At 32.4% G+C, this 27,519-nt stretch overlaps 3 protein-coding genes and 1 long non-coding RNA gene across 5 annotated transcripts in view; 1 reads left to right on the forward strand and 3 right to left on the reverse strand.

Moving 5' to 3' along the window:
• The window catches only part of LOC126896731 (uncharacterized), a 395,864-nt gene that overhangs the window by 38,201 nt on the left and 330,144 nt on the right, over window positions 1-27,519 (forward strand). The gene's annotated exons all lie outside the window — the stretch shown is intronic.
• LOC126893973 (uncharacterized) lies at window positions 5,195-6,448 on the reverse strand. Its single transcript, XM_050664567.1, has one exon. It carries the CDS (start codon window positions 6,446-6,448, stop codon window positions 5,195-5,197), a length of 1,254 nt encoding a protein of 417 aa, XP_050520524.1.
• Window positions 12,101-16,451, reverse strand: LOC126893985 (uncharacterized). The gene is made up of 5 exons (XM_050664593.1): window positions 14,005-16,451; window positions 13,750-13,944; window positions 13,510-13,597; window positions 13,020-13,448; window positions 12,101-12,962 (listed from the first exon to the last, which is right to left on the reverse strand). Exons 1-5 carry the CDS (start codon window positions 15,019-15,021, stop codon window positions 12,532-12,534), a joined length of 2,160 nt encoding a protein of 719 aa, XP_050520550.1. The 5' UTR covers window positions 15,022-16,451; the 3' UTR covers window positions 12,101-12,531.
• On the reverse strand, window positions 16,689-26,717 carry LOC126896745 (uncharacterized). The gene is made up of 5 exons (XR_007701923.1): window positions 26,583-26,717; window positions 19,860-19,917; window positions 19,721-19,791; window positions 19,554-19,646; window positions 16,689-16,972 (listed from the first exon to the last, which is right to left on the reverse strand). It is a non-coding gene; the product is annotated as an uncharacterized LOC126896745 (long non-coding RNA).

The raw sequence follows: 27,519 nt of genomic DNA on the forward strand, positions 1-27,519 counted from the left end.
ATCCCCCCCTGTAGGCAGGTAAAAAGTCAGATTTATAAAAAAAATATACCAAATGATAGGTAAAGACATCATGCATCTACAAAAAAAGCATTATATTGATCCATACATCTTTCAAAAAGTTATAACAATATAAAGTAAAATTATAAAAAAGAATTTTTTTACAAAAATCGTATTTCTTTTATTAAGTTTAATGTCTGTTTTCACCATGAAGATAAAATAAAGTCCGAAATTTTTTTTTACCATTATAAAGTATATTACATTAGCTTTAATTTAAGATATATATAAAAGTGTGAGACCTTCTGGAACACTTTCAAAAGTTAAGTTGAAAAAATTAATTTTTTGTAAAAAAGTTGTCATTTTAAATCACCTCCTGTGGGCAGGTAAAAAGTCAGATTTATAAAAAAAATATATCAAATGATAGGTAATAACATCATGCATTTATAAAAAAAAGAATTATATTGATATGTTTATTTTTAAAAAAGATACGGCAGTTTTTAGTAAAAAAAATTGAAAAAATTTCTAAAATTAGCCATTTTTAAATTTGTAATTTTTTCGGAGGTTTCCCCCATTTACGGGGAACGAGGGATTTTTTTTTTAATTTTAAGGGTAATGTCTTCGACTAGATACAATTTGTGATCTTTGGACATATTTTTCATCAAAATCGGTCCAGCGAGAGCTGAGATTGAGCGTATACAAACAGACAAAAAAAAACACATCTTAGTAAAACCAATACCTTCTCAGCTTCGCATCGAAGCTAAAACAACAAATGAATGAATGATTTAATTTTACTTATTAAACATTAAACAGGTGTGTACGAGTTCTGTTTATATGTGATTAATCAAATGACATCCTCCGTATTTTTTTTATAAGATAAAAATAGTCTGTTATGTTCTTTTCAGTAATTTTTTTGTTCGTAAGAATTAATTTTTACAATAATTTTTTCTGATAGTATGTTTTTTTATATTTCGGCATTACTAGGGATGTCTTAGGGCCGAGGCTAGCGGGGCCTCCATTTAAATTGCCATTTTTACATAAATGTTATTAACTGTAAAAATGTTTATGTTGTATTACATAGTTAAATACAGTAACATATTTAGATTTTTTTCACGCATAAGCTAAATTATATTGTCATTCTATTTAAAAACCAATTTTTGGTCTTAATCTTAATTTAATATTATTATCTACGTATTGTATAATAATACGGGAATTTAAAAGACACATCAAATAAAAATAATTATTTTTAATATTTGTTATGCTAAGCCAGAGGCAGAGGTGTATGTTTAGATTATTTGTTGGGTGGAAGTGGGTAAATACATCCACCTTCAACCCATTATTTTTATTATAATTTGTTTTCTAATTATCTGAAGAGAGTAAAATAACACTGTTACTCTAATAATAGTTATTATTAGTTCTTATAATAACGTGTGTCTTTTATGACTGATTTCTAACTGCAGTAGGATATTGCATTATTTTTATGGAAATAACTATAAAAAATTCATTAACAACTTTACCTAAACTATTTTTTCCAAATAAATAAATTAGAAAATTTAAGATTTTTAAATCATCATTATTTAAAATAATTTAATCTACAAAAAGGAACAATTTCTATTTTAAATTACAGAAAAATTTATAACAAACTATATTATTTATTAAATATAAATTGAGATAAAATGTATAAAAAAAATTTATAATTCAACAAATTGTTGAACAAAGTGAAAAAATGTTTAAATATTCATTTAGTTAAACATAAATTTTTTTTCATTAAGTAATGTAAAAAAGATATGTTTCTACAATTATTGTAATGACATCATTATTTATCTATAAAATACATGTTATTTGTATTATAACAAGTAATTTTTTCACTTATCTAGCTACTTTAATATAAATCATTTTAGTACATTTTGATAATACGGCAATAAAAAAAATTATTCTTATTTATGAATCCGTAAAAAATTATGATGATGATTGAATGATAACGATCTATAGTAAAGGAAAATTAGGTACACAGGATTGACAATAAATATGTCATGAATAGTAGTTAATTCATTATTAAATTTTTTTTTTTAATTTAGATTATTGTAAGAGTTAAAATTAATTAATGACAGTTTAACATCTTCTCAAGTTAAATTTGTCGATCAATATACTATAAATTCAAATATTTTAAGTGCATAATCCTGTAGATATAAGGGTAACATAGAAAGTTTTATATATCATATAGTATCTATATCTGTTTCCACATCTCCCTAATATGATAACGGTTCGATAAAATGTTGCAAATTTTTATAAATTATACACTTATTAACAAAACCAAAATGATAGAAATTATTATTACGCCCAAACAGCAATTGACATTCCAGAACAAATTATGATATTAATAATAAAAAATTTTACTTAAATAATCTAACTGTAACTCGTGTACACTTGAGTTCCTTAAAAAATAGAAAGTATATTTCGGAACTCGATTAAAATACAAAGACCGGCGCCTCCACTATATGTTAGGGGCTTGTTTAATAGTTGAGGATCTTGATCAAAACCAAGAATCGGAAGCTATCCAACGTCTGCCCAAATATCGTTCCTATCTCCTTAAATGAGTTTTAATTACCTGAAGGAGACACAGGCAATCGTGTACTTTAGTTACAGGGGATAGATTATTAAATAAAATTAGACTATTGTTTTATGTCAACAACAAAGTAAAGTAATATTTTGGATATTCAGTAAATATAAGTTATATGTGATGTTATAATACGTCTGACCTAAATCCTAGTACAGTTGGATAGTAGGTATATTCAAGTGAGATGGAGTTGGTTGGCTATGATTACAATTGGCGATAGACGGGTCGTTGAATAAAACAAGTTAAGTTATAAATAATATAAATAGGACGAAAGTAATAGTATTGAAAACTATGTCTATAACGGCCACTCAAACACGACTGCCATTTGTTAGTTCGACGTAGAATTGTCACATTAGCATCTCCTTCTAGGCTAATTAATATGTATTACAAATGAAATAAATAGAAATAAAACGTGTGTAATATAAGTGGTAAGAACATAGTAATAAATGTTTTTACATAACCTTTACTCAATTAAAGTTTTTTAAGAGCAATTTTTGATGAAAAAAATAAGAACGTTACCACAATATTTTTTTTATGAGTTATTTAACATGAGTGCCAAAAATTATAAAAGAATTCCTTTATAATAAATAACAAAAGTATGTTTTCAAACTTAATAAATCAAGATACGGATTAACTTATTAAATTATATTAGAAATATTCTAATTCAAACAAAACCTAAGTAAAGTTGAATTTAAACTAAATATGTTTGTAATTGAGGAGCTTAGATTGAAATAGGTATTGCAATGGGTTGTATGAAGTTTTTTAATTTCCTAACAATCAGGTTTAAAGATTTTTGTAATATAATTTCCAAAATTTTTAGAAAATTAGTGTTTTTTCAGAAGACTTGAAAAAAAATGTTTAATTATTCAGTAACCCTTACATCTATTTTTATATACAGTTTACGATAAGTGAAATAATAATTTCCTATGAAGTTATCAGCACTTGACTTAAGTCTTTAAAAGAAACAAAAAATTAAATTAAAATATTGAACGTGTTATATTTAATAAATAATACACAGTTATTTTATTAAAATTTTCATAGTAAAATATCCAGCATTTTTTAAGTAAGCTCTGTTAATTTTTAAGCTAACAAATAACTAAAATTGAAAAAAAAAATAGTAAATTATCTATTTGTTGGTTAATGTTTCATAATTGTAAGTTAAATAAATAAAAAGTTATAATCAAAAGTTCAGCTTTAAATAAAAAAAATGACTATGATTTTTTTAAACTATATTTATTTTTCACTTTTTAGTTACATGTTATGATAGTAGTTACTATCAATATCATGGTTGTAACGGGTAAAGGGGAATCAGGGTTCGATTTCGGAGAGGGAGTCTGAGAAACGGTTACCACATCCAAGGATAGCAGCAGGCGCGCAACGTAGTGATGAGGTAGTGATGAAAAATGACGATACGGGAATCATTCCAGTAGTAATGGTATGATGCGTTTTGGCTCTCAAAGGTGCCGACAATGACGTCACCTATTGTTTTCGTAACAATGGGCTATTGTTCTCGGAGAACAATGGGTACACAGCTGAGATGCACTCCGCGCAAGTGACGTCACACTGATTGTGTGACAACCCAAGGAAAACCAGTGGCGATGACGTCAAAATGACGTCGTATACGACGGTGTAAGCCAAGTTAGCGTGAGGGTGCCATTAGTGATGATGTCAAAATGACGTTTCCTATGGGAGTCCCCTTCGGGTGACGATTGTCATGCCGTCGGGGCCCCAGTGAAAGTGTTGACATCGCATACTATGTACGCTAGAACCTAGCCCTAGCCGACCATATGACAGTGTCTANCTAGAACCTAGCCCTAGCCGACCATATGACAGTGTCTACGTCACAAACACAAGTGGTGTAGTTACCGGAATCCCTACTGTGTGGTGTCCTAAGTGTGACGTATGTGTCCCCTGCTGTGTATATATTACAGCGGTGTATGCTCCCGTACTTCGTCAAAATAACGTTGTGTACGGTGCGTGAACCTTGACTCAGGCGTAGTTCTGACGTTAATATGATGTCACGGCGAATTCAGGGACCCTCTTATCCTTTAATGTTGTTGTAGCGTTTACGATAAATGTGAATTTTCGGAAAATTCACATAAATCGCCTGTAACTAAGAAACGGCTGGTCCTAGAGGTCTGAAAATTTTGTTCGTCACCCTCATCCAATCTCCCATCTGTCTTTCGTATGAGATCAATTTCGATGGCCCCTCTATATTTTTTACTATTTTCATGACCACCACGGGTCCGTTCCAAAATTCGCGTATTATTATTATTACTTTTATCTCCACCGTTTAAACATCCTTACACACGGTTTTACATGTATACATTATTTTACTATACTATACGGACGCTGCTTATGGGTTGTTTTTGTAGTGGTGGATGTGTTTGCATTTGTTATCTACATATAAATAAATAAAAATCATAATCAAATTGTCGACATCTTTTATTATTTTTATTAATAATAGTAATTAAAGTATAATTATAATAAATTTATCTTATACAAAATAATTATTAAACAATATATTGTTTAAAATGAATATAATATAAAATAAACCTATTTGATATTATATTTATATATAATTTACAATTTGCGCACTTCTCCGGTAAATGCGTTGTATTCCATTTGACAGTCGTGTATGATAACACAGTACAGTGTAGTTTTAGCGGGAAATTGATTTACACATTCGAAATCCAAACGTAGATCCACTGTGGACGATTTGACGGTTTCGTTTTGTTTCGAACAATCTATGACGAATATGGGTCCGATTTTTTTGTAGTTGACCCGATCCAAATAAGGGTAAGGGTTCAGCCGACCGTAGTACATTGATTGAAATTGTGCGTACGAGTTATAAAATATCGCATACTTGCCTTTGTCAAAATCTGCATTTTGGTTTTCGTACGGGTACTCGTCCGCGTTCAAATACGCTTTAATGTTGCGCAGAGAACAATGGTTGAAATTTCCGTGTACCCCATCGGATTCCGTCACCATGGCTATGAGTAGATACCTAGGTTTTTCAACACCTGAGTACGCACGCACCGGCCACGTATGAGCGGTTGTTTGCGGAACCAGTGGGTATACTGCAGTGTCCCAGTGTTGAAACTCTAACGGTAACCATTTTTTATTATCCAATATACGCATTAGACCCAATTCCGTTTTTACATTCGGTTCGAAATACTTCACGACCCATTTAATTTTTGTAATATTCACTTTCGTCTGTTTAATTAACGCAATATTACTTTTGGACATAACTTGTTCTTTTTGCGCTTCTGTTGGTGGTACGAGCATTATAGCGGAACTGTCGGTGCCCGATCGTATCAAAATAAGTGTTTGATTGCAGTTCACTAATGCACGCCGGTATCGTTCGAAAAATCCCATACACATGTACAGCGGACATTGTGCTACGAATTCGTTGTCATCCATGAAGTCTTCGTCTTTGTATAATTTATTTTCGTTTTTCCATCCAGCTGGTTGTAACCGTACGATATCGTTAGGCGTGAACGAACAGTATCCTTTCATAGTCGTAGTTACACCAACATTTTTTGTTTTATCAATTGTCTGATTGTTTATTTCAAATCTAATTTCATCAAAAAGATTCATCATAGAATTTTGATTCATTACTACTGTACCGACGGCTGCAACCGGTTTTTCAACTTTTCCCTCGATCTGCAAGTAACTTTCGCATGGTATAGTGAATTTTTCCTTATTACGCAATTCAATGCGTATCTCATCGTTGTTTCCATACGAATTGTTGTAGCTTTGATGTTCCAAGTAGTATTCTCGCTTCACGTTATCATCCTGCTGGTATTTTTCTAAAACTTGTAGATAGTCCGACATTGTTTTTTCGTTTAGACGATAACACGACAACCCAACAATTTTAGATATGCAATATTTTTTCTTGACAGTTTTTTCGAATACGACGGCACACGGTTTACTCGTTGCACAGTCCAAGACCGTTTGATGAAAGCACCGCCACGATGCTGATGTTTGTGTACACCGTCGTCAATCACTAAGTGTGGTGATTTTTTCTTATTTTTCACTGTTACCGCAGTAGATACGTTTGAAGTGTGCGTACGGTTAGTAAAAATCAGAGGCATGTTTTACTCTGTTTTCAGCGGTACCGTCATATGAAATGTAATTGTGTGTTATTGACAAACAAATGGTTAATAGTGAAATTCACTTGTACACATGTAACGAAAAACCATTCGTGAACGAATGTGGATGGAAATTGAATGGAAAATTTTCTCTTCTCTGTTGTTATTTATGTTTAATGTGCAACCGTACTGATAATTCTTCGTTTTTGAGATTTATTGGACATCCTTCTTGATTTCGTAAAGCGATCCGTATTGTATCCAACACGTTTGTATTTAACGGGTAGTAAACAATTTGTCTGGGTATCTCTATAATGCGGTAGCCTGGTGCCACGTTGGGAGAAAATTCATGTAACGTATGTGATTGTGATCCATTGTGGAATGAACCTACAATAACATTACAGTCTACGCGAATAGATGTAATACTTGTTATGGATACTGGATAATCCGATATGTTTATACTATTAGTGTCCAAATGTCGAGGATTGAAACCCAATAAACGACAAAAAGATCTTGGTCGAGTGAAATCAATTGGATGTCCACACGATATTTCACAATGCATTGTCACGTGGTTCACTACGAGTTTAAACGACGAAGTCACTCTTATATCTTCATTTTTTTCAATAATTGTGTATTGAAATGAAATTTTTTTGTACCGTTCGGCAATATAATTATTTAAATCTTCCACTTCGTACGTTCCGACGGGCAGTGTTACCGTAAGTATGGGTTCATGACCGGGCTTAGAAAAAACAATTACATTATTACTTTCATCAATGTTTGGCATCGTGTTCCAAGTGTGTAAGCTTAACAGTCCGATTTCACAATTATCGGAAACATCGATGTGTGGATTAAAATTACATTCGATTATTGATCCTTTACCGCTAACTGTCAGCGACGATGCTTTTACGCTTGACGACATTTTTCATGAGAAATTTTAAACACAAGTGTCCGCAATTGATCTGGTCAAATGTCTGATAGCTTCTGTAGTTATACGTGATAGTACATCTTTTAAAATACCGTATTACTTCCAATAGAGGAGGTAAATTGCCAAAACTATCAAAGTACTTTACGTGATTACCACGTTTACTGTAAGCCACCCAATTAGTGCCACGATTGCTCGATAAATCCAAATTGATTACGCCCATCTCGTTTATACGAGGTGGTGTACGAGGCAGCGTATCACGACAAAATACACCGCGAAATACATGAGAATCGAGCACGTGACATGCGAAATTTTTTATTTCATCGTCAAATAACACACGATTGGGTAGCTGAAATATTAGTTTTTTGTTTTGTATTTACACTTTTTGTTCGTTTTTTTTATTCTATTTTTTTGCTTGTTTGCTTTCTTTTATCTATCTTGTATCCGGTACCGTATGGTCGAATATACATTCCATTTCCTACTTTAATACCCCTACGGTTGAACTCACTGGCAACCTTTACAACATTTGCAGCACCACCGGCCAATGCTCCTAGTGCCGACAGCCCGGCAAAAATAGGAATTAATGGTAACACTCCTCCGCTTTTCGGGATATTTATTATGCGAGGTACGTGCATGCGACTCGTCTTGATCTTGCGTTTGGCTGCAAGCAGTGCTTTTTGTGCTGTAATTTGTAAATTTGGCACAACTTTTTTATTTTTTTTTTATTTTGAATCCCATACCAAGTTCGCGTTACAACTTCATCGCATTTGTCACACCCCAAGTCACTGCACGTTCTGATAAATTCGCGTCCTTGGAACGCACTCGTTCCCACGCTTGGTGTTCTAAAATTTTATCGGCCTGATGACGGTCCTTAAGAGAATTACTCTTTGCATATGCTATATCGTGTTCACGACATGCTGCATCCAATGGATTGATACCACGGTCACCACAAATCAAACGTTTTTGTAATTTAGTTCCAGGGCCCGCGAACTGATATCCTGGCACGTCAGCTTCGAACGGAAGACTGTTAATTACTGAGTTTACAATACCGGAACCTCGTTTCCGTCGTACACCACGACGTCGTTGCGACCGTTGCTCTTTCATTTTCACTTTTAATGTGAAAATACAAATTTCTATTATATTTATAGTAAAAACAAAAAAGTATAAAATAAACAAACAAAAGAGCTCTCTGGTGATAGTGAAAAAAGTATAAAAGGAAAACAAAAGATTACAAAAGTTAATAAACCATAACATTTTCAATAGCACAAGAAGATATGTTACTGTTTAAATATTAATATAATTAATAATAATTATACTAGAAAAATAAATAAATTATTTTCGATGCGTTTTGAAAAACAGAACGAAACGCTAGCCGTTGTCAATTTTGACGATCAAGCAGATTTGCAACAACTACATCAACAATATAAACATGGAAAGTTATTGCCAAACACTATACGAGCTATCATATGCGGACCGTCAAATTGTGGAAAAACCAATTTAATTTTTACACTTTTGTGCGATTCGAATGGTTTGAGATTTGAAAACGTATATATATATTCCAAGTCTTTGGGTCAATACAAATATCAATTTTTAATTCAAGTATTGAAAGGAATCGAAGGAATTCAGTTGTTCACATTTGAAAATGGCGATGATGTACCACACGTGGATTTAGTTCTACCCAATTCGGTGTTTATTTTTGACGATGTGGTCATGGAAAAACAGAATGTAATGTGCGATTATTTCGCACGCGGTCGACATAAAAGGGTTGATGTCTTTTTCCTCTCACAGACCCTGTCTCGCATACAAAAACAAATGTTGCGAGATAATGCAAATGTGGTGGTGTTGTTTCGACAAGACGAAGTCAATTTGCGACACGCGTACGATGAATACGTGTGTTGTGATATGAAATTTAATGAATTCAAAGAATTTTGCAGACATTGTTGGGAAAATGATAAATATGGCTTCGCAGTAATATGTACGGATTTCGCACGTGACAGTGGTCGATACAGGTATAAGTTTGATACGTATGTAACAATATGAATGCTGAAAATAATAATAATAATAATGATAACAATAATAATGAGAAAAAGAAAAAAGAATCCACGATGAAGTTATTGGATCAAGCCCGAGAGAATATTAGAAGAAAATACACAGAGTTGCGTCGTAATGAATCGGAGACGATGACTAGCGTTCAACAAAAACTAGCACCTATAATCGAACCATTGAATAAAATTTCTAATGCAACCGCCATTAATGCTAATACACAGAAACAACAACAACAATTTGACTCTGAAGGTAACAGTTTTTCAGAGTTATCTTTTACGCATCTAATAGAACAATGGACTAAAAATCCAAATAGAGATAAAGTGTATGGCCCGAAAATCCAACCGGATGGTACGTTAAGTATGGGCGATACGAATGATATAACCGTAAATGGAGATAGTGTTCGTGTTTACGGAATAAAATATCCATTGTCGATGGGCCTCGTTAATTTATTATTTTCGAAAAATCCTATCACATACAACGATAGTGATTTGGAAACGTACAAGACAATATTGGAGGAAACCGGAGCTCATTTAAATAGAAATTTGACGTTGAAAAAAGGCGGCGCTAAGTATGTGGAAATTATCGAACCAATGTTCGATAATATCAAGGGGTCGGGTTTACAATTGAAAGTCAACGACAGTGGAAACGACAAGAAAGAGTACTTATATTGGGACGACCCCAATGAACTTGTGCAACGTTTGAAGTTGCTTGTATCGGCTCAGTCTGCCGGCAACAGTGGAGTGTCGCCCGAGATTATTTCCATACTAGAAGAACTACACGAAGCTGGATACATTGCGGACATACCGTCTACATTATGAAAACGAAAATTGCACACGAACTACACCGTCCGGCTCGGAAAACGTATATACGACGGCGTATTAATATTAAGGGAATCAATGATTTATGGCATGCCGACTTAGTGGAGATGACTACGTACGCAGATCGTGGTTACCGGTACATTTTAACATGTGTGGACGGTTTTACAAAATACGCGTGGGCCGTACCACTGAAAAGTAAAACAGCACGAGATGTAACAACCGCAATGGCAGACATCCTGAAACTTGGATACCAACCAAAACTTTTGCAAACCGATCGTGGTACCAAGTTCTACAACAAACAATTCCAGGCGTTAATGGTACGGTATGGGATTCATCATTATTCAACGTTTACAACGTCACAAGCATGTCTCGTGGAACGTTTCAATCGCACGCTGAAGACGTTAATGTGGCGTGATTTTACAGCTCGAGGATCATACAAATGGTTGGGTATGTTACCAAATCTGGTCAACGATTATAACAACAAACACGTACACAGAAATATTGGTATGACACCGGCACAAGCTATTCGGAATCCCAGTGCAGTACGTATTAAATTACGAAAAATACCCGATAATTTACCAATTAAATTCCGAGTAGGCGACAAAGTGAGAATTAGCAAAACGAAATCCGTGTTTGACAAGGGCTATTTGCCCAACTGGAGCAGTGAACTGTTCACTGTAATCAAGGTCAAACGTACATTGCCGCCAACATATTATTTGGAAGATTACCAGGGAAATCCCATTCAGGGTACGTTTTACACCGAAGAGTTGACTCGCACACAGTATCCGGAGACGTATCTTGTAGAACGAGTGTTGCGTACACGCGGAAATAAGTGTTACGTTAAATGGTTGGGTTTTGGACCGGAACACAACTCATGGATACCGATAACAGATTTCTCACGACAATGATTGTCGATATACAAGGGGTGGTGGCGACCAATCGTTCGTTTGTGATCAACGAAATGTCCGCTATAGATTTGAACTCAATGTCTCTCGCTCACTGGACATTCAAAATGTTAAAATTGTTCGCCGCCGAAGACGAAATGATGATCAACTACTGGGTAAAAAAACATCATCAAGGTTTGGACGCAAATATCGGTGACGTCGAATATTCCGAGTTGCCAAGAATAATGGCACTGCTACGGTGTGAAAGTATCTACGTGAAAGGCGTGCAGAAAAAACAAATATTGCAAAATTATTTACCCGGGCAAAATGTTTACGAAATCGAAGAAGAGTGCCCACCACTACGAAAATTATGTGAAGAATTNTTTTACGAAAATTATGTGAAGAATTCCAACCACGTTGTATCAGACATATGAACAACCACAAAATGTGTAGTTTATACAAAGTAATGTGTTTGAAACAGTGGTTAACTGATAGTTCATAATACATTTATTATTATTATAATTATTTTTTACATATACTTGATGTATTACTTTGTTCAATAAAATAAATTTAACTAATTATATGCTGTTTGTTTATTCTGTCAGTTTGTGAGCTTATACACATATATATATATATAATAATAGAACATTTTTATAATTTATTTTATTAAACATTTGCATACGTTTAATTCAATAAAATTTAAATGCATATTATTTATATGACTACTCTATTATGCGTTATCATACATTGATATATAAATAAATATTATTCGTTGACATTCGAGTTTTGTAGGGAATAATGTCCCCACGCTTTTGTGTACACATCTTTGTATTCACATTCGTCACCGACCATCGCACGCTTGTCATAGTTGTTGGACAATGCGAGCTTATCAATTTCTACCGTTGAAACGCGGTGATGTTTAGAACGTATTAACGACATTTTCTTTCGTATTTGTTTGAGCCTGTCCCGCAAACAATTTAAATAATCAACCATCTTGATTTCGTGTTTGACTACACCTTGACCCACACCTTTCAATCGTTTCACTTCATCGACGTCTCTCGTAAACACTTGATCACTGTAGTTTTGCAGAGTTGTCAAATATGCATAGACTTTGGGCAATAATGCGATGATTTCTTGCATGTGCATGCCCTTGCATTCGTCAGTAAACGTACCCGGTTGTTTTTTTACGTTTATCGGTGTAACATGGGTGGTCGGTGGGATAATTGGATGTATTGAAATATTCGAGCAGGTAATTTTTCAAATCATCGTGAAAACTATTAGTCAAAATTAGGTAGATAAAAGAATCGGTGTCCATGTAACATAACATGAGCCTTTCCGGTCCATATAACGGTAACATAACTTCATAATGGAATTTGTACATTATAGTTTTACTGATATCCAATATTGCCTGCCCGATAAAAATTGGTTTATAAAAATTAATCCTTTCCTTGTACATGTGAACAGCAACTAAATCTTCATTGAATATGGTGCTGTGGCTATACGACGGTTTTGCAGTCAACTTTGACAATTTCTCCGGGTTACATACGAGTTTGATATTTTGGTGTTTTCTAACATTCTCCAAAGTTTTTCCTATAAAATCAAAAATAATTTAAAAAAATATTTGTATATATATATATATATTCTTACCGTAGTTTGAGTTGATCATCGTTTTGGGTAAGTTTTGTCCAAACGTGGTGATCGCTTTTTTGCGCAAATCCGTATTAAGCTGAATGTAAGGAGCCAACCAACGAGATTGCATAAATCTGATACATTTATGCAATTTGGTAACTACCACACCATGTTTTACAGCTTGTTTTAGAGCTCGGTAATGTACAATGTAACCACGTTTGGGATCTAATGTAGTCATCAGTTTACTACATTTAGAAGACGTTAATGGCGGTTTTTCGTTAACAGGAAAAAACGGTAAATCGTTGTGTAAGTCGTGTAGTTCTCGGGGATAATCTACATCGACCTCTGCAAGATAACCGTATTCACCGTCGTCGGGTGTGTTGAGTATCTCTTCCAATGTAACAGTCGACCACTCAAAATAGCCAAACGGAATGGGTTCCATCATTGCTGTAAAAATAAACAAATATTATTGTATACGTGTATAAAAATATATAAGTACAATTCTTACCCGTGCCATATAAATTAGTAGCGTCTAAATATTGAAGATACTTGTGTGCTTCATTGGGTTTGTAATCGACTAAGCCCGGGTGGTTNGTCTAAATATTGAAGATACTTGTGTGCTTCATTGGGTTTGTAATCGACTAAGCTCGGGTGGTTCGCACGTGCATATTGCTGATTAACCTATATTTAATAATTGCTTTTAGTTTGATAAATTTTATTAATTTTTTTATTCAATAATTATGCTTACTTGTGTTAGACCCCCACGTATACCCAGTTCAAACATTAACAGCATATCTGGATCCGATAACAACTGAATGTGTGCGTTTGTGTACTTTAACATGGCGTCAAACGAAAGGGCCGGAGATGAAAAGTAGTGTGCAGGGTCTAGTTTATAATTTTTCAAGCTTTCCTTACGGAAATTTTCAAATACATCAGCTAGAACCTGTAATAATAATAATAATAATTATATATATATATATATATATAATTTTTTTCTGTATACCATAACGTCGACAAGTAAATACTTGTCACTGTATTCGCCAAGGGTCTTGCATCCAAAATGTCGCCACATATTTTTTGCATGCTCATAATCATCCTCGGACACCGTAGACCGTGTTATCGAACTGTAAAACTCACTGCGTGGTGGAAGCTGTTTTTCATTAAGTCGTTCCCAACAGTCCACGTACTCATATGGAAAAACCGATTTCCTTGTCACCAAGTCCAACGATTGAAACACGTTCAACGTGTGCACGAAATCCGGACGCGACAATGTTGATGTTATTTTAGACAGACTAGCTTGTAGGAACCGGTACGAATCTATAAATCTTATTTGAAAGTATTCACTAATAGTTTTACTGAATGAAATATATTTTTCTTCGGACTGAGCTATTACACTTATATCTTCTTTGTCGTATGTCATTTCTTGTATAATCATGTGTGCGTCGTAGTTGGAAAGACCGTGTAAGATAACCGGCATGAAAGCCGGAGTACGTCGTTGTAAATTGCAGTTGTTGCATAAAGCGGCACGGAATTTTGCCGTCCAATGGTTGTGGTCTTTGACTTTATAGACCTTATCCGAAAACATTATCGAACACGATTCACAATTTTTAGCATTATCGAAACGGTTTTGTTCCTCCACCGTCAACCGCACCATTTCAATGTTAATTTTCATAATATCAGATACTCGTTTAGCTATAGTTACCAATGACATGACGAATTTTTTTGCTGCATCCGGTCCACGATACAAGACCGGATAGTTCGGCAAATCAGCACACATATTATCCGGTAATATATCGGAATCGTGTACAACGAAAAAGCAACTGCTCATTGTCTCGTGGTTTTGGATAACAACACAGTTTTTCGATATTCGTTTGTCTGCACGGTGAAGTAAGCTTTCCAAGTCGGCGTAAACTATTAACGGTACCGGTTCCTCCCGTCTCGTATTTTTGAAGCGCAATATTGACTGGTCCGAATCGACTGGGGGTAGGACAGCTCGCGCTTCCTTAAACTTACCACACATTTTCAAATGTTCATCCAGACCCGCTTGTCCACTCGGACGGGACGATAGCGTTCGGTCCGTAAACACGCTGAGGCAGCGCTTACAATAGATTTCATGATAATGACCGGCACTTCGTTGTTTGGAGACTAATCTAGAGAAATTTTGTATGTAGAAATAATGGCTATTGCCACCCTCTGTGATGTAAAGTACATCGATGTGTTCGGTGTTCGAACGTAATTTGGTAATACGCAATGGATAAACATTATTTTTATCGTCCAATGCAAACACGTTTATGGACAAAAACGGGTTGTTACGTTCAAACTTATTTATTTGTTTAATTGGAGTAGGATAATCAATACCGATGAAATTAATATTTGAATTTTTTTCTAAATCGAGATAACCCGCATTCCACTGATCTTTGTTTTTTTTTTTTGTATTATATCTCGATAGAATCGCCCATTTAAAACATTGATTGTCGGTTTTATTTTGAACATTTATAATAGCGTGTTTGTGTTTAATACACGATGGAAGATCAATGAACGAACTACCACGCAACGGTGAAAATTTTGTCACCCTCAAAAGTAGTCCGTCTGGTTTCTATTGTTTCTTGTTTCTGGGCAAGTTTTTTATTGATTTTATTCAAAACACCGGTGTAATCAGTGCCTGAATCGATGGTTTTGTTGCGTGTTTTAAATGAGACGTCCCTCAGTTCACCCATAACTTGATGTAAATAAGTTGTGTGCAAAACAACGTTAAATTTTATTAAACCAACTTCGCTCGAATCTTTCAATACATTAAACAAATCAGCACCGATGTAATGAATAAAATTTTCAATTTCGTCAATTTCCGTTTTGTTTTTAAAAAAAAAATGTTTTACACGTCCTCCGAGAGCTGTTTCTATCGGCATAAAACCCGAACCTACTGTATGCATACAATTACGTTTGGTCACCTTACCATTCATTGTACGTGTCGACAAGAGTCGTTTTTGTAGACAACCAACAGTAGCAATAACCGTTTGTCGATGATCCAGGTTCAATTTATAATGCAATCTTAATCCGTCATTATCGATAAACGATCGACCGCAACCGCAAACATATTCATATGAACTCGACATATTGACAACTAAGATTAGTAAATAAGTTCTTATTTAACAAAATATATATATATATTTCACAAACCATACATTACTATACAACTATTCAGTTCAATGTGTAATATTCATTTAAAATTTTTTTTTTTTTTAATTGAATAGTAACATTTCAATATTGTGTTAGGTATTATTTGATATGAAAAAAATGCTATATCTTTCAATATAACACAGTGATAAATTATTTAAAAAATTAATAAAGTTTGTTTGTATAGTTTGAAATATACTATACTATAGTATAGTTTGAAAATTGAAATTTTAATTACGTTAAATGTAATTTCTCTTTTTAGATTGATTCTCTTAGAATCAATACATTTTGAATAGTTAGTCTTTAACTACAGATGTGTAATAATTATATATATAAACACACAATAAAATTGTTTATAGAATGATTATTTTTTATTTAAATAATTAAATTAATCAACAGTCAATATTATTATTATTTATTTAAGACTGTGTAAAAATTCTTTATATAATATACTAATAATAAAAATTTAAATAAAAACATGAGTAAAATATAGAGTAATATTTATTTTATTGAAAATCAAATATGTAAGCATTTCCGATTTTGCCATTATATTTTAAGAATATTTTTTTATTATTATTATTGTATTCGTTAATTTCTTCATCTGTTAATTTTATTCTTGGTATAAACACATGGTTGTTGTCTATGAGTTGGGCAACCACCACCGTACCATTTCTTGTATTAACATTTTTCATAGCTATTACTTCATATTTTTCTTTTTCTTTGAGATCGCTGAGTTTTAAATAACCTTTAACTTCAGCTTGTTGGTTCAATTTATTTTTCAAGCTGTCCATAGCTACCTTAATATACATATATACATAAATATAATATTATTTGTATTATATGTATGAAAACAGTTATTTTATATTATCATTTTCTAAAAACTACACAAATAATAGTATAAATACTATTCTGAAAGTTATACCTTTATAAGTCATCTACTAAAACATAATATTAACTTTTTCTTTTCATCATTTAATACCATATGATTAATTATTATTAGAGTAATCAGAAAAAAATTAAAGTTAAATAAAGTAAAGAAAAAAAACATTTAGGTATTCATCAATATTTTATTACAAAGTTATAAAAAAAAAATTACATTTATTAATCAATAATTATTTCAACATTTTCAAAAATTAAAAAAAGGAAATACTATATACATAATCTTTTTTAAATGAACCATTTAAATAATTGATCATCACAATAATGACATTTGAATTGCGATGGAAAATTGAAAATTAAATAGTACATGCTATTCTGATTAATACATATTTGATCTTTAATATATTTTATTGTAAAGCTATCTTGATCATACGCCATATCACGTATGCAATCGTCAGTTGTGCATATGGAGTACATAATTTCATTATTTACATTATGTGATAATATAGAAAAAAAATTGAACTTCAAATAATTTTTTTCCCCAAACAATAAATTGTATACGCCTGAACGGATTTCAGATTTATAAATTTGACAGTCACTTCTAATCATATCAAGCGTNGTAGTGCCTGATTATTTTTCATCGACATTTATGTATCCAGGAAATGTGTATGTCGTATTTCTGTTCTTCTTATGTTCAGTTGGTATTGGTAATATTACAAGAATCATCTCTATTGTAATATCTGACAAGTCATTTTCAACAATATAAAAATCAGTTCCAATTTCATTATTTTTTTTTAATCCTCGGACTAAAATATCCCCATCATCTTCATCTACACGTTTAATTAAACATACATACTTAAAATGTTGTTTCTTACGGATCCCTCCAATAAAATCTCTTAAAAGAAATACTTCAGGTTTTATTTGAGACCAAATTGGTGTATTGTATAAAACTTCTTCAATACTTAAATCTAATGAATTGTCATTACAATCATCTTCTGATGAATGATAAACTACATCATCAATATTATCAATATGATTGTTATATGATTGTTCCAACACAATATTGTGTACATCTTTAGTAGCTTTCTTAGGTCTCCCAAGTTTACTAGGATATTTGATTAGCTTTTTCTTTGAGGTGCTTCCTCCAATTATTTTAACACATTTTTATTTGTTAAAACTTCACCATACTTTGTTACTCTAAAACGAGGAACTCGGTCTTTTGTAACACAAATTGTATTGTTAGTTTTATATTGTATTAATTGAATTGAAAAAATAGATATTATATATTTTGGGCTTACTGAGATATTATTACTTGATGTTGGAAAAATTTAGTCTATAAAAGTGTTTGACGTTTAAGGTTCTAATGAAATTTTATTTTCTACAACTGTTAATATGTTTTTTTTGATATAATTACGCACTCTGAAGTTGAAAAAAAAATGATAAAGATCGTAATATTTCAAATTATATTTGTTATTAATATTTCCATTTACCCCAAAACCAAATTTCCATTTACCCCAATTGATTTTTATTTTGTATTTTACAAAAAATATATAATTCCATAGAAAAAGTGATATTAAACTAGTTTTAGGGCCGTATAGTAAATAAGTAAATATGAAATGACAATTTAGTTCAAACTGTACTGTTCTACTTATATTTTTGATGAAGATGCCCTTCTCAAAAGCCGTTGAGCAGAAAATATAATCTAAAATAATCATAAACACTTTTTCGAGTGATAACAATTTATACATATCCTCAAATTTTCCATATTTTTATCATTGCACACTATTATACCTTATATGTACTGTGGTTATAATGATACCGAATTCTATAATCACTAATAATTTATTTTAAATAATATTTTTTTCCTTTTGCCCCAATTTCCATTTACCCCACTTGACCCTATATACATAATCTTTTTTAAATGAACCATTTAAATAATTGATCATCACAATAATGACATTTGTATTGCGATGGAAAATTAAATAGTACATGCTATTCTGATTAATACATATTTGATCTTTAATATATTTTATTGTAAAGCTATCTTGATCATACGCCATATCACGTATGCAATCATCAGTTGTGCATATGGAGTACATAATTTCATTATTTACATTATGTGATAATATAGAAAAAAAATTGAACTTCAAATAATTTTTTTCCCCAAACAATAAATTGTATACGCCTGAACGGATTTCAGATTTATAAATTTGACAGTCACTTCTAATCATATCAAGCGTCACGGGAGTTTTTAATGCATCTTCATATTTAATGCCTTTCTCAGACACCGTAAAATTTCTGGATTCGTACAAAATGTCTGCTCATATATTAAATTGGCAAACATTTTGCGCTTTCAAGTACTTTACGATGTCTTCGACATCATTTAGGCTTAATGGAAGATGCATTGTATAAAATTTTTACGACTAAAATTAATAAAAAGAAATATGTACACTTCGAACTGAATAGTAGAGTTTAGTAACAAAAATTTTAATAACTTACTGTGATTTTTATTCTTTAAAAAAAAGAGCAATTTAAACCTCGATGAAAAATTTATTTTCAATATTTGCAAATGAACACAGTGAAAATATATTCCTAAAGATTAAAAATTATTTTTACAAACATTGCTTCAGAAAAAAAATAATATAAATATGTAAAATATAGCATACTTTAACTCGATTTTTGAATTATTTCTCCCCAATTTGAAATGTAACTCAAGGAATATACTGAAATAATTTTACTGAAAATTAAAAAAATATTATTGTCAAAGTTATTTTACTTTGAAAAAAGTAACTATATATTACTTACATTATTAATGATTTTCGATCTTCTGTATTAAAAAATAAGACTGATGAACATAAAGAAACTAGTAGAACACATGAAAACGAATTATTAAACGTATATATGCTGTTTCTCCACTTATATAGCAAAATTGATTTTTTTTTTACACGTATGAAGGTGATAATCGGTAGGAGAAAATCCCTTTAGTTTGTTTTTATATATATAGCTAATTATTTTATTGACAAGTAATCATAAAATATAGAAATTAATATATAAAATATCATCAAATATATAAATTAATACATTCAAATAATATACAATTCACTTTGATATTTTATAAGACGTTTAGGATTTTACACATTGTGTTTTATTATTAAGATAAGATTAAAAAGAGCTGACAAGTATAGTTTATGAATTTCTTAAAGAAAAACAATCATGTTATTCTTATGAATATAAGTTATAAATAAAAATATTAATAATCTTAAATGAACGATCATTATTGTGGACACAAACAGAGCAGTCCACTGTTATTTCATATTATGATAGTGACGTCACATTTCTGCACCCAGAGAAAAACCTCGATCTATATAATAAATTCATTGTTCAATTTGATAAATATATCATTACTATTGAATCTATGATATATTTATCAATATGATAATTTTTTTTCTTGTCTTGAACAATAATTATTTATAGAATAGTTATTTTGTTCGTATTAATAAAACATTATCATAAACCCTTGATAAAATTTCTATTATTTTATTTTTTATTTATAATAAATCTAATATAATTATCGTACTTGGCATAAAAATTAAACTTCTAGAATATTCTTTTAAACGAATATGCATTTTCCAAAAAATAAAATGAAAATAAATGATTAAAAATCAACAAAATCAGTTATAATGTATTTTAAGACTTTTACATGTTTTTTACTGTATGTAGTGTTTTTGTGGGCTATTTATTGAGAAAACAACATTGAAGTTATTATTTTTGAATTTCTTGTAAAATTTCCTTTACTTGAGTTTTACTTTTATTATTCTAAGTTAAGAGAAAAAAAAGTTATGAGACATAGATCAGTTATTTCTATTAAATTTGACTCTTCGACTCAACTTAACGGGGGCACGGGTTAACCTTAATGGATCGGTCCCAAATTTTGCATAGCTCATTTTTTTGACCATTAAAAAAAAAAATTAAGGGGTAGCGTAAAAAAAAAAACACATTCGATTTTTGAGGGCCACCCTATTGACCAGTGAACAAAATAGTAATTATTGATAGATTTACCGTATTAAGTACCAGGCAAATGGTTAAATCGACAGGTATAAAGCTAGACTAGTTGTAAAAGGTTGTGCACAAGTTTAGGGGATTAATTTTCAAGAGTTACTTAGCCCAGTAGTTAAGTATAATTCGGTACGATTTTTATTAACAATTGTAAACAATAGCCGGATTCATGTGTATTTGTAAATAATATAAATAACGTTTTACTAATTGTGGCTATTATTGTAGTTGAAGGACTAATGGCAGCAATAAGTAACGACTTTGTGAACAAATTGATGACATACTTAAATGATAATTTCAAGAAGAAAGAAAGTTAGATAGACCAATTCCTTGGTATTGAGATCGAACATAAACCAGACGTACAGAATATACATTGGAATGCGGTTAAACGTATATTTAAGTATTTATGAGCTACAGTATTATTATTTATTTATTATGGTCCATTTAATTATTTCAGTGCTAAACTTGAACTTACAGGATGCTGATTACGTTGGAGAAAATCAACATCAGGTGCTATATTCATGATGGGTAATCAAACAATTGCTGGGGGCTCGCAAAGGCAAAAATCAGTAGGACTATCAACGACTGAGCCAGGATATATAACTCATAGTCAGACCTTGGCTAAAAGACAAATACTGTTGGATATGTAGTTACGAGAGGGCGTTTTTCTTCTTACGTATTATGTTGTGACTGACAACGCCGCTTGCACTACCACCAATTGTGCGAGAGACGTTATCGCTATGACGCTATGGTTCTATGGTGTACCTAGCTTTAAGTTGTTTAATTGATTAATCACCCCTGTGATTCATTGTGGCTTATTGAATTGCAATAACAGTCTATGCCCTTGTGCATATCGTGTTAAATTGTCTGTACGATTCACCGCACTACATTAGTCAAATCAGTGTCATTCAAGATCAATCTTGAAACTATAATTCATTCTGTCATTGTGTAAACTACCTGCCATAAAGTCGATAGGCAGATATTATACATTATTTGTAGATTGTATTTGTTTAATTATTTCACCTATTCTATGATATTTTATATTTATTGTTAATTTAATATATAAACCTTGTTTCACAATTCTTTTAATTTCTTCCAGTGTAAGTACCATCCTCAATTTCATATACAGCCCATTCCCCTAAATGATTATCCTGCATGATTAAAGATAAAAGAACAAACGTTAACTAACCCACACAATTATCACCGTACATTGCGTTCAAACATTTGGCCCTTCGAACCGGGATATCGTATGCCGAGAAAAAGTGCATAAACTGAAACCGTGGAGAGGAGGAACAAGGCGTTTATTATTTACCGAATTTCGATTTGCCTAAATTTGATGGTAAATGGACACAAAAAATGGAGTTCTTTTTATGTAAGATTTAATTATTTTGTTTCCGCCAGAAATATTAATAAAATCGACCGATTTTATCTATTATTATCATGTTTATCTAGTCCGGCGTTAAACACGATAAAATCTTGCCGACTCTCTGCTGCCAACTATGATGACGTATGGAGCCCTCTCATAAAGTGTTACGAAAATCAATGACTATTACAAAGTCACTATCAGATTTAAATATTTTTATTAATGTTTTCAATGACAATGTTAAAAATGATGAAACAATGATAAAAAATTCTCGGTGTGGAAAATTTATCTGGGTTTTTCCTTTTTTATATGGGTTCTAATGCATTAGATGTAGATACGCGCTGTTTGTTAGAAGCTACAATGTCGCAGTCTACTATTCCAAATATAGAAGATCTGTTTTCCTTTGTTTGGCAGCGTTGTCGAATTTTAAAATTATCAAGAACTATAATAACGATAAGAAAGAACGCGCAAACAAAAATAACTTTATTAACAAATCGTATACACAGAACTGTATTAACCGGAACTACAGGATCATCGAAAAACTTTAAAAAATGCTCATTTTGTTCAAACTACTGTCCAGTGTATCGTTGTAATGTTTTTCGATCATATACTATTGAAAAACGACGTGAAGCCGCTATCAAAGAGAAGCTATGTTTATCGTGCTTGAGTGATATGCATCGCGCAAATCTAAGCTGCCATGCTCAAAATGCTAGAAACGTCATCATACTTTACTTCATTGTAACACCTTAATACTCAAAACTCAGTGCCAGTTAGCTCAAATAGCTTAAATAGTGAAACTCCCAGTACCTCATAGTTAAGGTTCAAGAATTTTGCGGTTTGTCGCACTCAAATACTACCGTTATTTTAGGTACTGCAATTAATCGTGCGTGTAGTAGTCGAGGTGATTGTTAAACAAATCGTGTTTTATTAGATAGTGTTTCACCGGTGTCCGCAATAATAACGTGCTATGCATTTCTGCTTGGTCTACCTAGATGCAAGAATTTACGCAGATTTGGAAAAAAGCCAGTAAACGAATTAAGTGGAAAAACCAGTTGTTATTTCGTACCGTGACAACAATCAGACCCGGTTTTTTGTTGTAACGATGACATAATACTACAGTAGCCAATGACAATGATAATGTCTACTTAATCACTACCGTACGCCGTTTACGAGACCTATAAACATTTATTATTAGCGAATCTCGAGTTCGTACTTATTCCCGCATGTAATACAACCTTGAGGTAATATTATTCACCACAACGGTTTGCTTTTAGCGATAATTACACATTTCGGTTTGGTGCATTGCACGAAAAAATCACGTTACCTGTACATTTATTATTAATGACATTAGTAAAATTGGATAATCTAATGCGTTTCTTTTGGGCTATAGGAAAGTTGCAACATTAATTGAGTGGATAACTGAATAAAAACGATGTGAAGAATGGTTTTCAAAAACATCCACGCAAAAAAAAGTTGGTCGATTTTGTGTAGCACTTTCATTTTGCGATCCCGAATGTAGTTCGAATAGTGTTAATCAGCCCCCTGATACGGTGCCGCCGTATCATGGTCTTGGTAATTCACGCGCGTTAGCGCTAAAACGCTTTTATAACTTAGAAATGCCCTCAATCAAAGATCCAATGCTATATGCCGAGTACCACGCATTTATGGCTGCGTATGACGATCTTGGTCATATGAGATCAGCCACCGAAGTTGGTTATTATTACATACTGCATCATAACGTAGTGAAACGCGGTGCGAAAATAACGACAAATTACGTGTGATGTTTGATGCGAGTGCCGCCACATCAACCGGATATTACTTGAATGACGTATTATTAGGTGGTCCTAAATATCAAAACAATATATTCGATATTATTCAAAAGAGTAGGTTTAAGCGTTATAGTGGTAAACTAGGTCTACTAATTCCAATTTGACCATGTTTACAAGTGTCTTCGGGAAGAGTCAAAATAATAACTATGATTCGCCAATAGAACACTAACCACAAAGTCAGTAGTCAGGTCTCTTTTTGTTGGGAATAATGTCATTAACAATTAAGGATATAATTAATATACCAATTACAGTAATTCTAAATATTAGTGTAATACGCTTTCTAATAAAGTTACATAATAAATATCAAATTATAAAATGGATTTATGACATTATATGCTGACCGCTGATATTACAAAAATGTATGGCCAGTTGTTAGTGAGAGACACAGCCCGCTGGTATCAGCATATTTTGTGGTGGGACTCGGTTGAGTCCGAGATTATTGAATAGGAGTTATGCACAGTTATGTATGGTATTAAGTCAGCTCCTTATCTCGCCATAAAATACTTACATGAGCTAGACGCTCAAAATGGGTCTTGTTTTTCTGCCGCAAATAGTGTATTGACTAACGTACGTCGACGATATTGTGATTGGCGCTGTTAGATACACATTAATGTGAGGTGATGCGATACATTTAATTTAATATGAAAACACGGTAAGTGAGGGAGAGCAGGTCAGTCGATCACATCATACACGTTCGTGTTTGTCACAACGGGTATGCCGCTGACACAACGCAATTTGTTTTTATCTTTTTTTGTTCTGTAGCCGTCTAGTATTCCGGAGATTCCGCGTTTCTTTTTAATATACGCCGCTATCTTCAATGTGTTTTTTCCCACTAAAAAACCACCACCTTCGTAACGGTACGGCGGCGCTGCTGTTTAGACCGGTCCCTGTCATTTTATGATTGGTTCCTGTTGTTTATTATTATTTTTCTATCATAACGGAAATATCAGATTGTGATTATATATATATGTTGTTTTTCTTTCTATCTATAGTATATTGTAAGGCTCAATTTCCACAATTTTATATTTTCCTTTCCTTCCGCTAAGGCATGCCCAAAAATACGTATGGTCAATCGTATTTATTAAACAAACAAAAGGGTTACAAAATCGCAAATTGCCGATACTAAAGAAAATATAGCCGGCATTGCACAGGCGCTGACACTGTTGATGAATTATTTAGAATTCAGAGCGATTTGATTGGACTATTAAAGACGTGCAGCTGCTCTCTAAAAAAGTGGAAAAGTAATTCGCCTTAAGTACTTCGGGAAGTAAATTGTGCTGAAGGTTCAGCACTATTATCTTTAGACCCAAAGAATAATGTCTGCGAAAAATAATATGTCTGTGAAAGTGTTATGTATGTATTATTTAACCCGATCATCCTTATATGAAACACAAGGTACTTTCTACAATTACCAGACTTTTCGATCCTATAGGTATTCTCGGACCTACACTTATAGGCAAAATCATTTATGCAAAGATTATGGCAATCAGGTCTTAAATGGGACTACCAGAGAATTTAGACAAGTTATGGAATTAATTTGTAACAGAATTGCCATCCATCGATAAAATAATGTTACCTCGACATATTGACATACGTGTATATTCAAAAATAGAATTAGTAAGATTCTCCGACGCCTCATTACGTGGTTACGCGGCCATTGTTTATTTACGGGTAATAGACATCTCCAGTCATTCTACGATAAATTTTGTCACATGTAAGACCAAGGTAGCGCCAATAAAAAACCATAAATGTCAAATTATAGTGCCACGCCTTAAATTATGTGCTGCTTTAGTACTCACTACAACGTTAAACCGCGTAAAACACTGTTTAGACATTAATATTTCAAAGATCTATGAGTGGACCGACTCCACCGTCGTATTATCATGGTTCACCGTTAGCCAAAAATCTTTTAAAGTATTTGTAACGAACAGAATTGCTAAAATACAGCAATTAATACCGGAGTGTAAATGGTTTTATATCAACACAGTCGACAATCCCGCGGACCCGGCATGGCGCGGCCTATTACCATATAATACCGTATTGTGTAACATCCATAGAAACAGAGTCCAACTTAAATGGTTGTCGTTACTAATAAGTGACCTCCTAGAAACATAGGGAACTATACCTATTATGTATTCGGATAACCAAAGCACCAAAAGATTAGTAAAGAACTCTCTGGGTTAATAAACAAAGCTTCTATTATTATTTAATTTTTATGTATATGTATAAAACATTCAACTAACATGACGTAATTTGAAAATTTTCTTTAATATGTATACTTACTATTAATTTTTTCAGCCCAACAACGAATACAATGATGGCCCCAATTGTTAATGTTATAAATACAATATGCACAAACTTCATGATCACAATTTTCTAATTTTTCAATTGCTATATTTGGTCTTTTACAATTATTACAATTACCTATAAACATTTTTATAAATTAATGTTATTTTAAATTTACATGGTAAAATTAATGGGTATAAATCTAATATTTTATTTTAGCTTCGATGCAAAGTTGAAAAAAAATGTATTTTACCGTGTGTTTTTTTATCTATTGTAATGTTGCAGAATTTGTACTACTTATTTTAATAAACCTTATCAGTTAGTGGTGTGTGCATTAGTTGTCAAATATTTCTTAGTAGTTGTATACGTGATAACCTTCACCAGTCAACCGGACCGATACCTATCACCCGGTCTATTTTCATTATCTGACTGTATATTGTGCACCTATACTATATTGTAATTTACCCCAGTGAACTCGTTCAAAGTTGGCATTACCACCATCCGGTGGCATCACTACTATACTGCTCCTTAACTGCAAATATATATATTTTTTCTTCTCAGCTAGACTACCGGGGCGACAAGTTGATTTGTGTGTACATTTTTTCTATGGTGAAAACCACGTTTTGTTTTAGTTTTTTTGTCCTCCGTTTTTTTCTTAAAAATAAAATGTTGAGTTGATCAATTGTTTATATTTTGTTATTCGTTTTTTTTTTTTTAACAAAAACTTTGAGACTTGGTGGGCTGAGCAATCAGTTGTGTTCTGCAGTGGATTGTTAAACTTGTTACCGTGTCTCCTCAAGAATTTAATCAATCAACAAGTATCAAATAAAACCTCTCTTTTGTACTCCCTTCATTAATGCTGTATACAGGGTGATTGATTAACTATGCCTCACAAATTATCTCTGAAAATATAAGAGTTTTCCTTTTTTTTTCT

The sequence above is a fragment of the Daktulosphaira vitifoliae genome, unplaced genomic scaffold, assembly GCF_025091365.1.
Source record: "Daktulosphaira vitifoliae isolate Bord-2020 unplaced genomic scaffold, ASM2509136v1 Scaffold_1, whole genome shotgun sequence".
Taxonomy (NCBI): Eukaryota; Metazoa; Arthropoda; class Insecta; order Hemiptera; family Phylloxeridae; genus Daktulosphaira; species Daktulosphaira vitifoliae.

Bases quoted from the DNA above. Each gene is read 5' to 3' on its own strand.
- LOC126893973 (XM_050664567.1), bottom strand. From the start codon at position 6,448: ATGTCGGACTATCTACAAGTTTTAGAAAAATACCAGCAGGATGATAAC.